Consider the following 15,451-nt stretch of genomic DNA (forward strand, 5'->3'; position numbering starts at 1 on the left):
GCTTAAAGTCCAGATCTACATAAGGTGAAGTTGAAAGGAATAAGGAGGAATAGAGACAAATTGAGTATTTCGGGCCATAGTGAGGATTTCTTGTTTACCCAGCTTCTTTTGTAATCCCATCTTTTACACAATTATTCAATATAAATGGTTCTGACAATACACAGTGAAGTAATTACAGTTTGACAACAGCATGAAATTATGCCACATAAAGCCACCAAATCTAGAATTTCTGATCTTGGCTATTTGCTCATTTAACCGATAATAAACATCCAAGAATTTTGAAATTCGTAAGATTTACAGGAGTAGCCCATAGGTCTGGGCAGCAACAAACTGACCATGCCCTTGAAAGGTAGAGAGAAATTAGGACGAAACTTAAATGCAGAATTAGGAAGACCAAAAGGACCATGAAATGTCTTTAGCAAATAGGGTCAAGGAGAATCCCAACGCTATTTTTGCATATATTGGAAGAAAGCTGGTAGCAAGGAAAATGGTAGGCCCACTCAAAGACAAAGGAGGGAACTTATGCCTGGAGCCACATGAAGTGGGAGAGATGCTTAATGAGTATTTTGGATCAGTATTCACCAAGGAGGAGGACACGACTGATGTCGAGGTCAGGGATGAGAGTGTGAATACTCTAGACAGTGTCAATATTTTGAAGGAGGAAGTTTTGGGTATCCTAAATTGCATTAATGTAGACAAGTCCCCAGGGCCAAATAGGATCTTTCCCAGGAGACTGCAAGAGTCCAGGGAAGAAATAGCTGGGGCATTAGCAGATATCTTCACATCCTCTTTTACCATTGGCGAGGTTCTAGAGGACTGGAGATTAGCCAATGCTCCCTTCTTTAACAAAGGAAGCAGGGATAATCCAGGAAATTATTGGCAGTTTAGCCTGCTGTCTGTGGTGGGGAAGCTCTTGGAGAAGATACTGAGGGACGAGATATTTGCATATTTGGAAGAAAATGGACTAGTTAGTGAGAGGCAGCAGAGTTTTGTACTTGGAAGTTCATGTCTCACAAAATTTTGTAGCGGTAACAAAGATAGTTGAGAAGGGAAGGGTTGTGGATGTAGTTTATATGAACTTTAGTAAGGCTTTTGATAAAAGTCCCACATGACAGATTGGTAAAAAAAATTAAAATCACATGGGATTTGGGGCTTGCTGGCTAGACGGATACAAAACTGGCTTGGTCATAGAAGACAGATGGTAGTGGTGGAAGGGTGTTTTTCAGATGGAGGCTGGTAACTAGTGGTGTTCCACAGGAATCAGTCTTAGGTCTTCTGTTGTTTACAGTATATATAAATGATCTGGAGGGAAATGTGGGTGTTCCAATTCGTATATTTGCTGATGGAACAAAAATTGGTAGAGTTCCTGATGGTGCCGACAATTGTGAAAGGGTACAACAGCATATAAATAAATAGATTGGTGACTTGGGCACAGAAACAGCAGATGGCGTTTAAGCGAGGCAATATATTTTGGATGATCAAATTTAGATGTGGAACTATACTCTAAATGGCAGAAACCTTAGGAACATTATCATACAGATCGATCTGGGTGTGCAGGTCCACAGTTCCCTAAAGGTGGCAACACAGCTGGCCAACATGATTAAGGAGGCATTTGGCATATTTACCTTCATCGGCCAGGGCATGAAGTATAAGTTGGAAAACGACGTTGCAACTATATAAAACCCTTTTTAGGCTACATCTGGAGTACTGTGTGCAATTTTGCTTGCCACATTACCAAAAGCAGGTTGAAGCATTGGAGAGAGTGCAGAAAAGACTCACCAGGATGTTGCCTGGTCTCCAGGGCATTAACTATGAAGAAACATTGTTTTTAAAGGAAAGACAGTGGCTGAGAGGAGACCTGATTGAGGTCTACAAAATTATGAGAGGCACAGATAGGGTGGATAGTCAGAGGGTTTTCCCAGGGTAGAAATTTCAAGTACAAGAGGGCAAAGGTTCAAGGTGTGAGGGGGAATGTTCAAGGGAGATGTGTGAGGGAAGTTTTTCATGCAGTGAGTGGTAAGAGCCTGAAATGCACTGCCAGAGGGGGTGGTGGAAGTAGATACAGGGGCAACATTTAAGAGTCATCGGGATGGTAGAGGGCTTAGAGGGATATGGGCAGAAGGATTTTTTTTTCATTTAGTTAGTGCACGGCAATCAGCATAGGCTTGGAGGAGGGCCTGTTCTTGTGCTGTATTTCTCTTTTGTTTGTTCCACTTGATCGATTGAGTTTTCTCTGCCATTCTCTAAGATTCCAACTGATCTGAATGTGGTGGGCTTCCCCCATAACTCTTGACTTTCTTGCCAAGCAAAAGACTGACAAGCTCGTCCATGAACGTGTTTAACAGCCAAGCTTTTACTGCTTTCTCTAGAAGAGAGCTTCTAATATTAAGAAAACAAAAACTCTGAAAAGAGCAATTCCTCCTCATTGCCATCTGAAATGGGAGACCCCCTATTTTCAAAATGCGCCCCGAGTTCTAGATTCCTTTGTAAGAGTTCTGCGCTCTCTCAGCATCTACCCTGTCAAACTATTCAAAATTTTATGTTTCAATAAGACCACCTCTCATTCTTCTAAATTCCAATGAATATAGGTCAAACCCGCTTAACTTTTCATTATCAACCCCATTGTCCTAACCATAAGCTAGTGAGACTTTGTGGAACAGTTTCTAAAGCAAGTATATTTCCCACTGAATAAAGAGACCAAACACATTATCCCATGTGTGTGCTCACCAATGTCCTCCTTATAATAAAAGCCCATATTCTATTTGCATTTCTCAGGACACAGACCGTAAAGTCCAGAGTATTTTTCAGGCTTTACCACCATTAGTTTACCTAGTGATTTTTCTCAACTAATGGCGATGTTTTGAGCTCCTGCCTTTCTTTTGCCTCTTGATTTTTTAAAAATATTTTTGGAACGCTGTGTTTTCCACAGTAAAGATGATTCAAAAAAACTTGTTTAAAGTCTCTGTTATGACATTGTTTCCCATGATTCTTGCCCCTAATCTCACTCTCTAAACAACCAATATTTACCTCAGCCACCCTTACACATCTTATATACTTGCAGATGCTTTTACTGACAATGTTTACATGCTAATTTTCCCTTACTTCTCCCTTGTTTAAAATTTATCCTTTGCTGACTGTTAAAATGGTTTCAGTTTTCTTAACTTCCAGTAACCTTGCCAGTACTGCTCATTTTTCTTCCAATTTAATATCATCCTTACTTCATCAGTTGGCTACAGATGGTACTTCTTGCTGGTTGAGGTTTTTTCTCTTTTCTGGGGGAATATAGTTTTTATTTAGAATTAATGAATATCTCCTTAAATGTCTGCCACTGTTTCTCTAGCATCTTCCATTTTAATAAAATCCAAGCACTATGATTGCTGGCAATTTGAAATAGAACAGAAATTGCTAGATAAAGAGCAAGAAATTTAACATTTTTAAGCAGATAGGAGTGTTGAAGAAGGGTCATAGAATCACAGTGCCTAGAAGAGGCCCTCAGTCCATCAAATCTGTATTGCCAAAAATACACTACTACCTACAGTAGTCCCACTTTCCTACACTAGGCGGTAACCCTGAATGTTATGATATTGAAGTGGGAAAGTTAGTGTTGTTTGTCTTTTACAGGTACTGCAGGAGTTCCTCCAGCACTTTTTTACAAAAACTTTCCGTTTAACCTGTTTCTCGATTCCACGTTAGTCTATAGCATCTTCATACTCCTTAAGTATCTTCATTTTGGAGTTAAGGCTTAGTTTCAGGCCTAAATTTCTCAAAGTTAGACTAACTGTGACATTCTTTAATGATATGATCACTGTAACTTAGAGGGTCTTAATTAATCCTGTCTCTGACATCATTACTATCGGGTCTTTCCTGTTAGTTCCAGAATGTACTGTTATAAAAATTTACTTCAGGCTACTACCAAAATTACTGCAAAAACAAATTCTGGACACTTTCAATAATAATGAAGAGAAATGCTGCTAAGTATGAGAGAATGCGAATGAAAAGTGTGGGAGAAATGCTGAGAGAACACATGAAACATCAGAATTTAAATTTCAGCCCTAAATACATAAAGAAATGTGTGAAATCAAACTATTTATAGAATGTCCTTTATATTCAGTCATTAATGTATTGGAGCTTAATTATCAATGGAATTACATCTTAATTATACAGTCTAAAGGGGTTAAAACTATTATTTGACTCAATCTCTTAACATTTCCCAATCTTACTTGTCCCTAGAAGCCTGCATGTCCACTTATTGAAAAGTAGGATGGCACAAATACCATTCTTAAGTGCTTTTCTGAATACCTGCAAGCTTGCTGAAACTCCACTTGTGCCTTAGAGTAACAATTTACTTCCATTATGCCCCCTGATAGTGCAACGCAATGGTATTCAAAACTAATGCAGCACAATAGAGCCATAATAATGCTTTGTGAAGTGTAAAAAGGGTCATAGAGTCATTACAGCACAGGAGGACGTCATTCAGATCACAGAGTCCATGCAGTTTCTCTGTAGAACAATTCAAATCAGTTCTATTGCCCCGTTCTATTCCTGTAGATTTACAAGTTTATTTCCATCAAATACCCATTTAATTTCCTTTTGAAATCATTCATAATCACTGCTTTTCCTACTTCTACAGGGAGTGTTCCAGGTCATGAAATGTTTTTTTCTTAAATCCTCTCTCTGTGCCTCATCCAACACGTTCCAACTCTGTCCTCAGTCCATGTATTTTGCAGCTTTCTCAAATATTAAAGAATATATAAATCTCAATACATTATTTTCTGTCCATTGTGTATTTTGACTTCTTTGCTTTTGCCATCATTGTCACAAAAATGAAATGCTTCACTTAACATGCCACCAATCTGCACACTCCAATCTTTTCTAACATTTTCAGCCATTCACTTCTCTATCTTGTGAGGTACATTCTTTTCCTTCCAAGTTCCATTCCAGATTTCCATGATATGCCTGCTGTCTTTAACCTAATGCTTTTACAAACAGCTTAGTGTGTTGGGAAAACAGAAACTCCGCTTACAATATTTCCATTGAGGCCAACACATATGGGCAGCAGGAATTCATGGACAACCTCTGGGAACCTCACTGCCCAGCTACAGCTACTTCCATCAGGTTTCTCACTGGGACATATGGAACTTCAACTCACTGAGGATGAAAATTGTGCCTGCCATTTCCTGCGTGACAATGTTCTTAATCTCAGCTGTGCCTTTATAGAAGGCACCAAGCAGTGGACAAGTCACCCAGACCCTCTTGTCCTAGCTGGCGGTTAACAGAGCAGCTAGTAGGGTGTCTGCTGGTCCTCTCAGTCAGGCTATGATCCATGTTGTGTGAAAACCTAAAGGGGGCAGGGTGAGAAAATATGTCTTTAATATCGCAGTGGGGAAGGGAAAACCTAACTCCCAATTCAGATTGATGCCATGTTACATTCAAGTTTGGGTGGAGTGGCAGTGATCTCAATCTGGAGCTGGGAAACTAGCTCTTGACACATTGTTAATACATCATTTTGTGTGCCACCACAGAGACAATAAGTAATAAAGGTTAAAGTAACATATAGGGTTGTTGACAATTACTTTGGCTGGCGGGCAAATTGAGCAATTCATTTTAGGAAAAACATCAAGTGCCATACTATAATCGAAATTAATCAATAATTTAAAGACTTAGACTAATTTAGAGAATAAGAGTTCAATTCTAACTAGAATAGCAAGAATTTGAATTTGACTTAAAGACTTGTCAACAAATAAAAAGCCATCAGCAAAAGTGATTCTTAGGCTGCAGAATTATCCTAAAAACCAAATTACTTCACTAATGTTCTTTAGCGAAGACAACGTACTGCCCTCATCTGGTTTAGCGTCAATGTGGCTCCAGTCACATTGCAACATGTTTGACTCTTAACTGCCCATTGAGTGTTGGAGCAAACTGATTAGTTATAGCAAACTCAAGGCAACTAGGGATGAGCAAAAATTTCAGTGGCACTCACCTCCAAGAGTAAAAAAGCACCTTTATCTAGTCTGTAACACAGTTCTGCAGCACATTTTATATAAAAGATCATTAAACCAAATCCATTCAGCACATTTTGGTTCTACCAATGCCAATGTGTGTTGTGTCAGGCCACGCATCTCCTTCCCTTTAAGCTGTTAAGGAATAGCCATGACACTGTCCCGTGAATGAGCAATGTAGGGAAACAAAAACAAACTGACTTTCAATTTATGTGGTCCGTTTCATATCCTCAGAACAAAGCTTTGCAGGCAATGAAGTACTTCTGAAGTACCTGTTACTGTTGTAGGCAAACATACCAAGCAATGCACACAGCATGGCCCGACAAATGTTTTGATAACCAGTTTATCTGTTTGGGTGATGTCAATTGAGGGACAGATTTAAATACAACATTGTGACAGTTCCATGATTTTTAAATAAAATGCCCTGTATCCAGCTGAACAGGGAGACAAGGCCTTGATTTAACATTTCACACAAAAAAAAAGACATCTCCAAGAATGCAGAATTTCTTCAGTACAATGCTGTGCAATATTCAATCAAAGTTGATTTGTTTTCATTTGGATATTTGTAATGTGACTGCTGAGCTTACTTATGTTGCTAATGTGTGCCACACCAATTGTTGCCTTATTAATCCATTGTTTCTCACTAGATATTCCTTCATTTGACTTCATAATACTGATGATTAGAAATTTACAAAAAAAAAATCAGTTGATATCTGATTTGTTCTAATCTACCACATTCCTGCATCCTCCTGAACAAGCAAATATTTCAACCACCTTTGTAACAATAGCTGACACCTCCCAAAATGTATTATTTGGGACTGGGGTTTGCCTGTGTTATAGTAATTCAAAGGACTGTCACAATGTCCAAGACAGTTAAATAGAATTGGATTCACTTTGAGTAGCTATTGCCAACCTAGTGCAAAGCACTTACAAATAACTGGTACACTTACAGACAGTTTCAAGATGCTTCCCTGATTAATGAAGCTTCTTAAAAACTGAAGAAGAACAATACTGACAGAATTACTTTAACTGTAAAGAGGTCCTCCACTATAACCTTTGAAACAAAGAGTTGAGGAATGTTGTTAAAAACTGCAAAAGCATCTAACATCACAGTTACAGAAATCTCTCTTGAGTTAAGCACAATGCTTTTCAACTCCAGGTGAAGAGCATCCCAGTTGCAGTGTAGGAAATTCTTTTACTGACTGCAGGAACTTGAAACATTCTCCTGATGTTTCACCGAAGCTAGAGAGGTTGATGTTGTGGGAAACTTTGGCTAAGATGTAAAGAAAATGAGGGCAGGGGCTGTCTCCTTCACAGGTATTCACACACAGTGCCACCATCACCACAGTATAATGTTGTAGTATTAGATACTTTACATCAACCTCTTCAGCAAAGTTACTCCACACCTCTGGGGCATGCTAGACTTGATCACAGTTCTCCTGGCTCAGAGGTAGGGACACTAACCTGGTGCCTCAAAAGCCATGATAACATCGCAGAATTAACCAAAACAATTTAATTTGAGACATCTGCTCACTGATCATCAAGTCTAAATCACAAAACAAATGGACAAGAGGAAATAAGCAGAGGCATGCCAAGTGTACGTTAAGACCCCTTTTGGATCTGTATTAATTTGCACTGCTCCTGGTATCATTTTTGACCTTCCCATTTTTGATTATGTATAGGGTATGGCTGATCCCAATTCTAATTAATCAAACATGTTTTGTTTAATTCTTGGATGAGAATCAGATGTTGACATTTCTCTGAAGTAATTTGGATTGAAAATATCACTGTAGAGCAGCAGGCTCGACAGAATTACAGTAGAAACAATAACTTGCAACTAAGGTAAACCTGAAGTAGTTAGAGAATCCCTGTAATTTTGATCTTTGGTGCAGATAGATTACAACCTCAAGGAGGCAGATGATAGCAAATGAGATCTTGTTAATTTAAATATAGCTTGCATTTTGATATTCAACTGGCTTAATAAGGGCTAGAAGTGTGAAACTATAATGCGGAATCACATAAATCAACTGCTATGAATAGCTCATGACTCATAATTAGCTCCAATGAAATCCTTAACTTACAACAAGGCACCACCATCACAAAATAAGACTGCTTGATCAGGTACTCACCTGGTTTATAATATAAATTCCATAGTTGATCTTCTGCCTACGTAGGATGGGGTGTAAGTAATGCAGCCAGAACTTCAAATGATGTTCTCTGTGCCTGAATGGAATTATGATGGCAACTCTTTGCTTAGCGATGCAGTCTGAAGGCTTGTATTTGCCACCCATTTGTACATCTGGGTTCTCTTGCTGAACTTTCTCCATTGTCATCAGTGAGTTGAATTCTATCAGCAATCTTCCCACTGCAACATAATTTTTTCAAAAGAGGAAAAAAATTATCAATTGAAACACACATTTTTGTAATAAGTGTTTTTTTGTAAAGATATCAAATGAAGAAGAGTACATCGGAAATCCCTGGAGACCAACGATCTGCATTTTCACTGACTCAGTCTTTCAGAAGTGGAGGTTGATTTGGAGCCTGAGTGGTAAGGTGTAGGATCTCAGATGTTGAGACTCCCCATATTCTGTGGATTGTGAATGGCAGGGGCTGCCCACTCTGGCACACTAGATCTTGCAGGCACATTGCCTGGATCCAGCCAGGATGTAGTTGCGGGATTTCCTGCGGAAACCAGGCCATCCATTGACAAGTTCAGATTGTGAACAACAGTAAGGCTCACATTTTTCAACACACCACCGTGTTTCCTGGCCAACATTTTTGCCTCAGGCCTGCTGCAGCGTTCCAGTGAAGCTCAGCGCAAGCTGGAAGAACAGCATCTCATTTTCTGCTTGGGGATCCTGCAGCCTTCAGGACTCAATATCAAATTTAAAAATTTTAGAACTTGAACATCATTGCCTATATCCTTCAACCACACCTTCCTCCACCGCGCACGCACGCACACACACACACACACACACGCGCGCGCACGCACACACACACGCGCACGCACACACACACGCGCACGCACACATACACACACAGGCCATGCATTGCTTCCAGCACAGCCAACCCATTTTCACCTAATTTTAGTCCCCACTGTTGGCTGTTCCTTCTCCACTGCACACCATCTTCCATCACCAGCTGTCATTCTATCTCTCTGGTATTCATTTTTACCTATCTGCTCACTCCATTCAGCCCCCACCCACATCACAGCTTACACACCTTTTCCTAGCTAGTATAAGTTCTAAAGAAGGGTTGCTGGACTTAACTCTGCTATCTCTCCACAGATGCTTGCAGATCTGCTGAGTTTCTCCAGCAATTTCTGCTTTGTTTCTGGGTCAAAGGTTCATTATAATACTAAAGTGCAAACTTGCACTCCCTTTGGAGCATCTTCCTTACTTTGTTAATGCTAGAAGTCAGTCAATTAAGGTTTGTATCCTGATTTTTTAAAAATTAAATCATCCCCATACACTAACACAGTGAATCCAAAGCTGCTAATTTTTTGAAGTTAGAATTCCCTTGGTATTTATTTAACTTTGAGAAAGAACTCAGTAGCATTTTGAAGAATGTGACTTCCCATGTTGCTTTTCCTACTTGCAGTTTTCTTTAAAATATAATATTATATAAGTTGAAAAATAGATTATTCAAGAATGTTACTTCATTAATTAGCCTCATAATTGAAATAGTACAGCAGCAGGATGAAATATTGCTGTATATATGGATTGTGAATCATACTCTCACTCCCTGAGCAGGCTGCTTTCATTATGTGGTGTTATTCTGCTTAAAATATCATTGAGATTAACAGGCACATAACGAATAATCTCTGGGGACTTCATTAAGTCACTAACATTCACAAGTACCTGGGTATAAAAGTTTCAATTTACTGTAATATGAAATAGAAGTTGCTAGTGGTAGCCATGGCAATGAACAATACGTTGTAAGTAGGCAAATCACGACGGCTCTCTTTCGCATCAGCTCTGCCAGAGTGCAGCACTGGCACAAGTGTAGAAGCTCGTTGTCCATCCACTCTTTCATACTTTGTGCTAAACAATGAATGGGAAAACTTGCTCTGCGGAGCTACTGATAATACTTCTCTGTCTACATCACCAAAACTATGTTCAGAAATGTGGGCTTGTGACAATCCAACAACAAAAGACAAACAAAAGAAAACAATTCAACAGTTGTGAATCAGCCTCAACAAAATGAATTCCGTGTTGCAGACCACATCATCATAGCACATCAAGTAACTGTGTCCACATAACGATGGTCCTCAGACTTTGTTGTGAAGCTATCAATTTTTCATTTTGTATTAAGAAAACGGTGTTCAATTTGATGCCAAATTCAATAGATTACACAGAATATTGTGCTCCAAAGAACATTGTAGAAATTAATTTTCATCGTATGATTAAAAAACCTTTCATATTTGCTTTCACTTCCTCGGGTTCCTAGCTCCTTGAAAACGGTATCACACGTGGACAAAATGGTAAAGAATACTTTCAGCATGTTCGCCTTCTCTGTTCAGAGCACTGCATATAGGAGTTGGGATGTCATGTTGCCACTGTGCGAGACATTGATCAGGCCACTTCTGGAATACTTCATACAATTCTGGTCACCCTGCTAAACAAAGGATGTTGTTAAACTACAAAGGGCACAGAAAAACGTTATATGCATGTTACCAGGACTGGAGGGTTTCAGTTATAAGGAGAATTTGGATAGGCTGGGACTTGTTTCCCTGGAGCATTGGAGACTAGGGGATGGCTGCACAGAGGTTTATAATATCATTAGGGGCATAGATTAAGTGAATAGCCATGATCCTTTTCCAAGGGTAGGGTAGTCCAAAACCAGATGATATAGGTCTAAGGTGAGAGAGAAAAGATTTAAAAGGGTTCTGATGGGGAACCTTTTCACATCAAGGGTAGTGCGCACATGGAATGAACTGCCAGAGGAAGTGGTAAAGATGGGAACAATACAACATTTAAAAGACATTTGGACAGGTACATGGATAGGACAGTTTCGGAGGCATAGGGAACAAATGCAGGCAAATGAGACAAGTTAAGATTGGGATACCCTGGTCAACATGGATAAACTGACCAAAGGGTTTGTTTCCTTGTTGTATGACTCTATGACTCTATGGGTGTAAAAATGCACGCTCTAATGCTTTCCGAGTCTTGACTGCAACAGGACTTTGAACACAAACACAAAGCTCTTGGTTTATATATATAATGATATATTATAATGTGGGAGATCATGTATTACTTTGGGTCAGTGTTTCGATTTTTATGGATAATACATTTGTTTCTGCTTTTCTCATACTTTGCCTGTGTGAAATAAGAATAAGCTTATGGGAGGCTGGCTGAACACATTATGTAAATCATGTAATTAAGCCAAAACTGGTTCTGCAAATTCTATCAACCACATAGTGAAGATTAACTTTGAGGCCACAGCAACTGTGGAAATGATTTATTCCCTGCAAATATTTCTGTCTAAGTGAAGTGTCATGAATTAAAATTCAGTTTACAATGACTAAAGCCCTAACTTAAAGCAACTGATCAGGTCAGATCGACAAACATATTCAATTTTACAAATGCAAATTAATTTTTTTTATTTCTTAAAGTAATATTAGCACAAAATGCTGTAACCAATCAAATAATGGGATATTATCTGTGAGTCTAACGTCAGTGGTGGGTAATTTATTGGAGGTCGTTCTGAAAGATGGGATTTGTATGCAAATGGAAAGGCAAGGAATGATTACGGATAGTCCGCAAGGTTTTGTGTGAGGGAAATCATATCTCACAAACTTGATTGAGTTTTTTGAGGAAGTAACCAAGAAGACTAATGAAGGTAGGGTGATAGACATTGTTTACTTGAACTTTAGTAAAGCCTTTGACAAGGTTTCGCAAGGAGACTAATTAGAAAAGTTGGATCACATGGGATTCAGGGTAGTTTCCCAACTGAATAAAAAATTGGCTAAACAGCAGGAGACAGAGTGTGGCGGTGGTGGAAAGTTGCTTTTCAGACTGGAGGCCTGTGGCCTCAGGGATTGGTATTGGGTCCACTTCGGTTTGTCATTTATAAGAATGGTTTAGATGAGAATATAGAAGGCATGGTTAGTAAGTATGTGGATGACACCAAAATTGGTGGTATAGTGAATGGTGAAAAAGGTTATTTAAGATCACAAAGAGAGCTTGATCAACTGGATCAATGGGCTGAGGTGTGGCAGATAGAGTTTAATTTTGATAAATGATCTTGCATTTTGGTGAAACAAACAAGAGCAGAGCTTATACAATTAAATGTAGGGCCTTGGGTAGTGTTGTAGAACAGAGACCCCCAGGAGTTCTGGTACATAACTCTTTGAAGTTTGTTCACCTGTAGATAGGGTGTTTAAGAAGGCATTTAGCACACTTGCGTTCATTGCTCAGACCTTGGAGGATAAGGTTTGGGACATCATGTTGAGGTTGTACAAGACATTGGTGAGGCCTCTTCTGGAGTACTGCGTGCAGTTATGGTCGCCCTGTTGTAGGAAGGATACTATTAAACCGGAGAGGGTTCAGAAAAGATTTATCAGAATGTTGCCAGGAATGGAGAGTTTGAGTTATAAGGAGAGGCTGGATAGGGTAGGATTTGTTTCACTGGAGCATAGGAGTTTGAGGGGTGGCCTTATAGGGGTTTATAAAATCATGAAAGGCGTAAATAAGGTGAATAGCAAAGGTCTTTTCCCTAGGATGGGGTAGTTTAAAACTAAGGGGAATAGTGTTAAGCTGAGAGGGGAAAGATTTAAAAAAGACATGAGGGTAAATATTTTTACACACACACAGAGGTTTGTGTGTGGAATGAACCTCCAGAGGAAGTGGTGGGTGCAGGTACAGTTACAACATTTAGTTACAACAGTTAAAATACATCTCAATAAGTACATAGATAAGAAATGTTTGGAGGGATATCAGCTAAGCTCAGGTGGGCGGGACTAGTTTAGCTTGAAATGATGATCAGTATGGACAGGTTGGACCGAAGAGCTATATGGTTCTATGACTCTAAGAGCAATTGGCAGGTTGTGTAAAAACTACCTGTCGGTTGTCCTGTATTTTACAGCAGTGACCAAGGCTTCTGATATCAAAGAGGTAATAAAATCTCAATGCAGCACAACTTGGCAAAAGCAAGTGCATGGTAAAGCAGCAATTTGTTCTTTACTTTTGAATATATCGTAAAGAGCAATCCAGTTCTTCATTTTACCACAATTTAGTATGGTCCATCATGTTTACATAGACTATAACGACTTCTTTGAGATTAGCACGCTGACTATGACAGAGGTCCACAGCAGTGTCCCATCCACTAGCCAGAAAGCCAGCAGTAAATCAATCATGGCCATTTTCAGATGATCTGATGCATTTCAATGAATATCAGACAGCAAGTGTCTGAGGTCAACAATCTTCTGAAGTTAAAGAAAAATAATGTGTGTTGGAAGGTCAGGGAGTTTGTTCAGCGGCTGCAACCCTATTGGGGTGCAGTTGGGGAATACGTTGGCGGGGACAATTCATTTCTACCTTATATCATTTTCCCACTCTCCAACAAGTTTTGGTCTTGACAAGCTTGCAATAAGTTTATAGAGACTGTCTTTTTTTTGGGGTTACTTCCGATGACTATGCAAAGCCTGATCGTACAGCAATAGTATTGTCCTGCCCCTGCCAAGTAAATAAAAGCCCATCAGAAAATATGCATTGTGGGTTAATGAAACAATTGGACTGGTGCACTCCAATGTGATGAAACTTTTGCCAAGTTTGGTCTGGGGTGTGAAATGGGTGACCAATCCAGTCCTATATGGTCAGCCTCCCGCTGCAAAAGTCTGGTTAAAATTTAATCAAAATTAAACTTTGCATTTACTGGGAGGAGCAAAGACAACATTTGTGCTGGTACAATGCATGCGATTCTGCTACAAATCAGTCTGATTGTATTAGTCCTACTTGGTGCAGATTATATCATACGATCTTGTACGTCAAAAATGCTGGAGGTTAGAAGCAGACATTATTGGACAGTTGTTGAGAGACGATTAGTCAACCATTACTTCAAACATTCTGAGGGCTTCACCTAAAGAAGTGTTCTGACACCACTTTTTAGGAGTTCCCACAAGGAAGAGACTGCTTAATCACTGGCATCTTGTTAGGTGGTCCTCTTTGAGTCTGGGTAAGGATTGGGAGGAGGGCCTGAAGTAAAACAGAACAGCACCAAATGGTGCACAGGAGAAGGACAGGAAAGCAAGATGGGCTTCTTCCTTACTGCAGGTGTAGGGCATCCTTTTTCCTCTGGGCCTCGAAGAATTTGTGCATCTTCTCCCTCAGTTCTGCCAACAAGAAATCTCCCTCTGTGTGTCAGCCAGCACATATGGTACACTTGGTGGATGGCTGTGCCTTCAGCCCATGCGTATTGTTCCAGGAGAACTGTTTCAATTCAGTCCTTGATTGCAAAGATCACAGGTGTCTGTGTTAGAATCACCAGGGAGGATCAAATTAAACCAGCAATCTTGGCTAAAACAGCTTGTTAAAACCAACATTCAAACAAGCATAGCACGATAACAACTGGTAACTAGTTTTATGCGTTCACAAAAAATAACTCCCACCAACTGTACTCATTAGATTATGCTATTCGACATTTAAGGAATATAGAATTGCATTTTACCGAACCTCATCGAATCTTGGAGTTGTACAGCACAGAAACAGACCCCTCAGTCCAACTCATCCATGCTGATCAGATGTTTGAAATTTTCTTGCCCTACCCCCTACTTTCAGCTTCTGGCATGTTGTTGGAGATACACTAATCCAGGCAATGGGATTTAATCCATCACACTCCTCATTTCTGCCTTGTAGATGATGTACAGACTTATGGGAGTGATTTACTTATAGAGTCAGAGAGCTGTACAGCACAGAAATAGGCCAATCGGTCCAACTCATCCATGCAGACGTCCTAAATTAATCTAGTCCCATTTACTAGCATTTGGCCCACATCCCTCAAAACATTTCCTACTCATTTAAGCATCCAGATGCCTTTTAAATGTTGTAAGCGCACCAGCCTCCACCAAAGCCTCTGGCCGCTCATCCCATACTCACACCACTACCTGTGAGATAAAATTGCTCCTTAGGTCCCTTTTTATACCTTTCTCCCTTCACCTTAAATCTATGCCGTCTAGTTTGGGACTCACCTTCTCTGGGAAAATGAACTTGGCTATCCATCTTATCCATGCCTCTCATTATTTTATAAACTGCTATGAGGTCACTCCTCAACATCCAAGGCTCCAGGGGAAAATAGCCCCAGCTTATTCAGGGTCTTCCTACAGCTCAAACTCTCCATCCCAGCAACATCTTCATAAATCTTTTTGAAACCCTTTTAAATTCAATGACATCTTTCCTGTAGCAGGGAGACCAGAATGAATGCTATATTCCAAATGTGGGCTAACCAATGTCCTA

General features: G+C 39.7%; 1 protein-coding gene across 5 annotated transcripts in view; it reads right to left on the minus strand.

The window, feature by feature from the left end:
• Positions 1 to 15,451, minus strand: part of b4galt2 (UDP-Gal:betaGlcNAc beta 1,4- galactosyltransferase, polypeptide 2) — a 388,743-nt gene that overhangs the window by 145,120 nt on the left and 228,172 nt on the right. For all 5 annotated transcript variants that reach the window (XM_048538619.2, XM_048538614.2, XM_048538616.2 and 2 more), the window contains one exon: positions 8,129 to 8,364. In XM_048538619.2, coding sequence (XP_048394576.1) covers positions 8,129 to 8,364 — 236 coding nt within the window. The remainder of the gene's footprint in view (positions 1 to 8,128; positions 8,365 to 15,451) is intronic.

This window comes from Stegostoma tigrinum, chromosome 8 (genome assembly GCF_030684315.1).
Source record: "Stegostoma tigrinum isolate sSteTig4 chromosome 8, sSteTig4.hap1, whole genome shotgun sequence".
NCBI classification, from domain to species: Eukaryota; Metazoa; Chordata; class Chondrichthyes; order Orectolobiformes; family Stegostomatidae; genus Stegostoma; species Stegostoma tigrinum.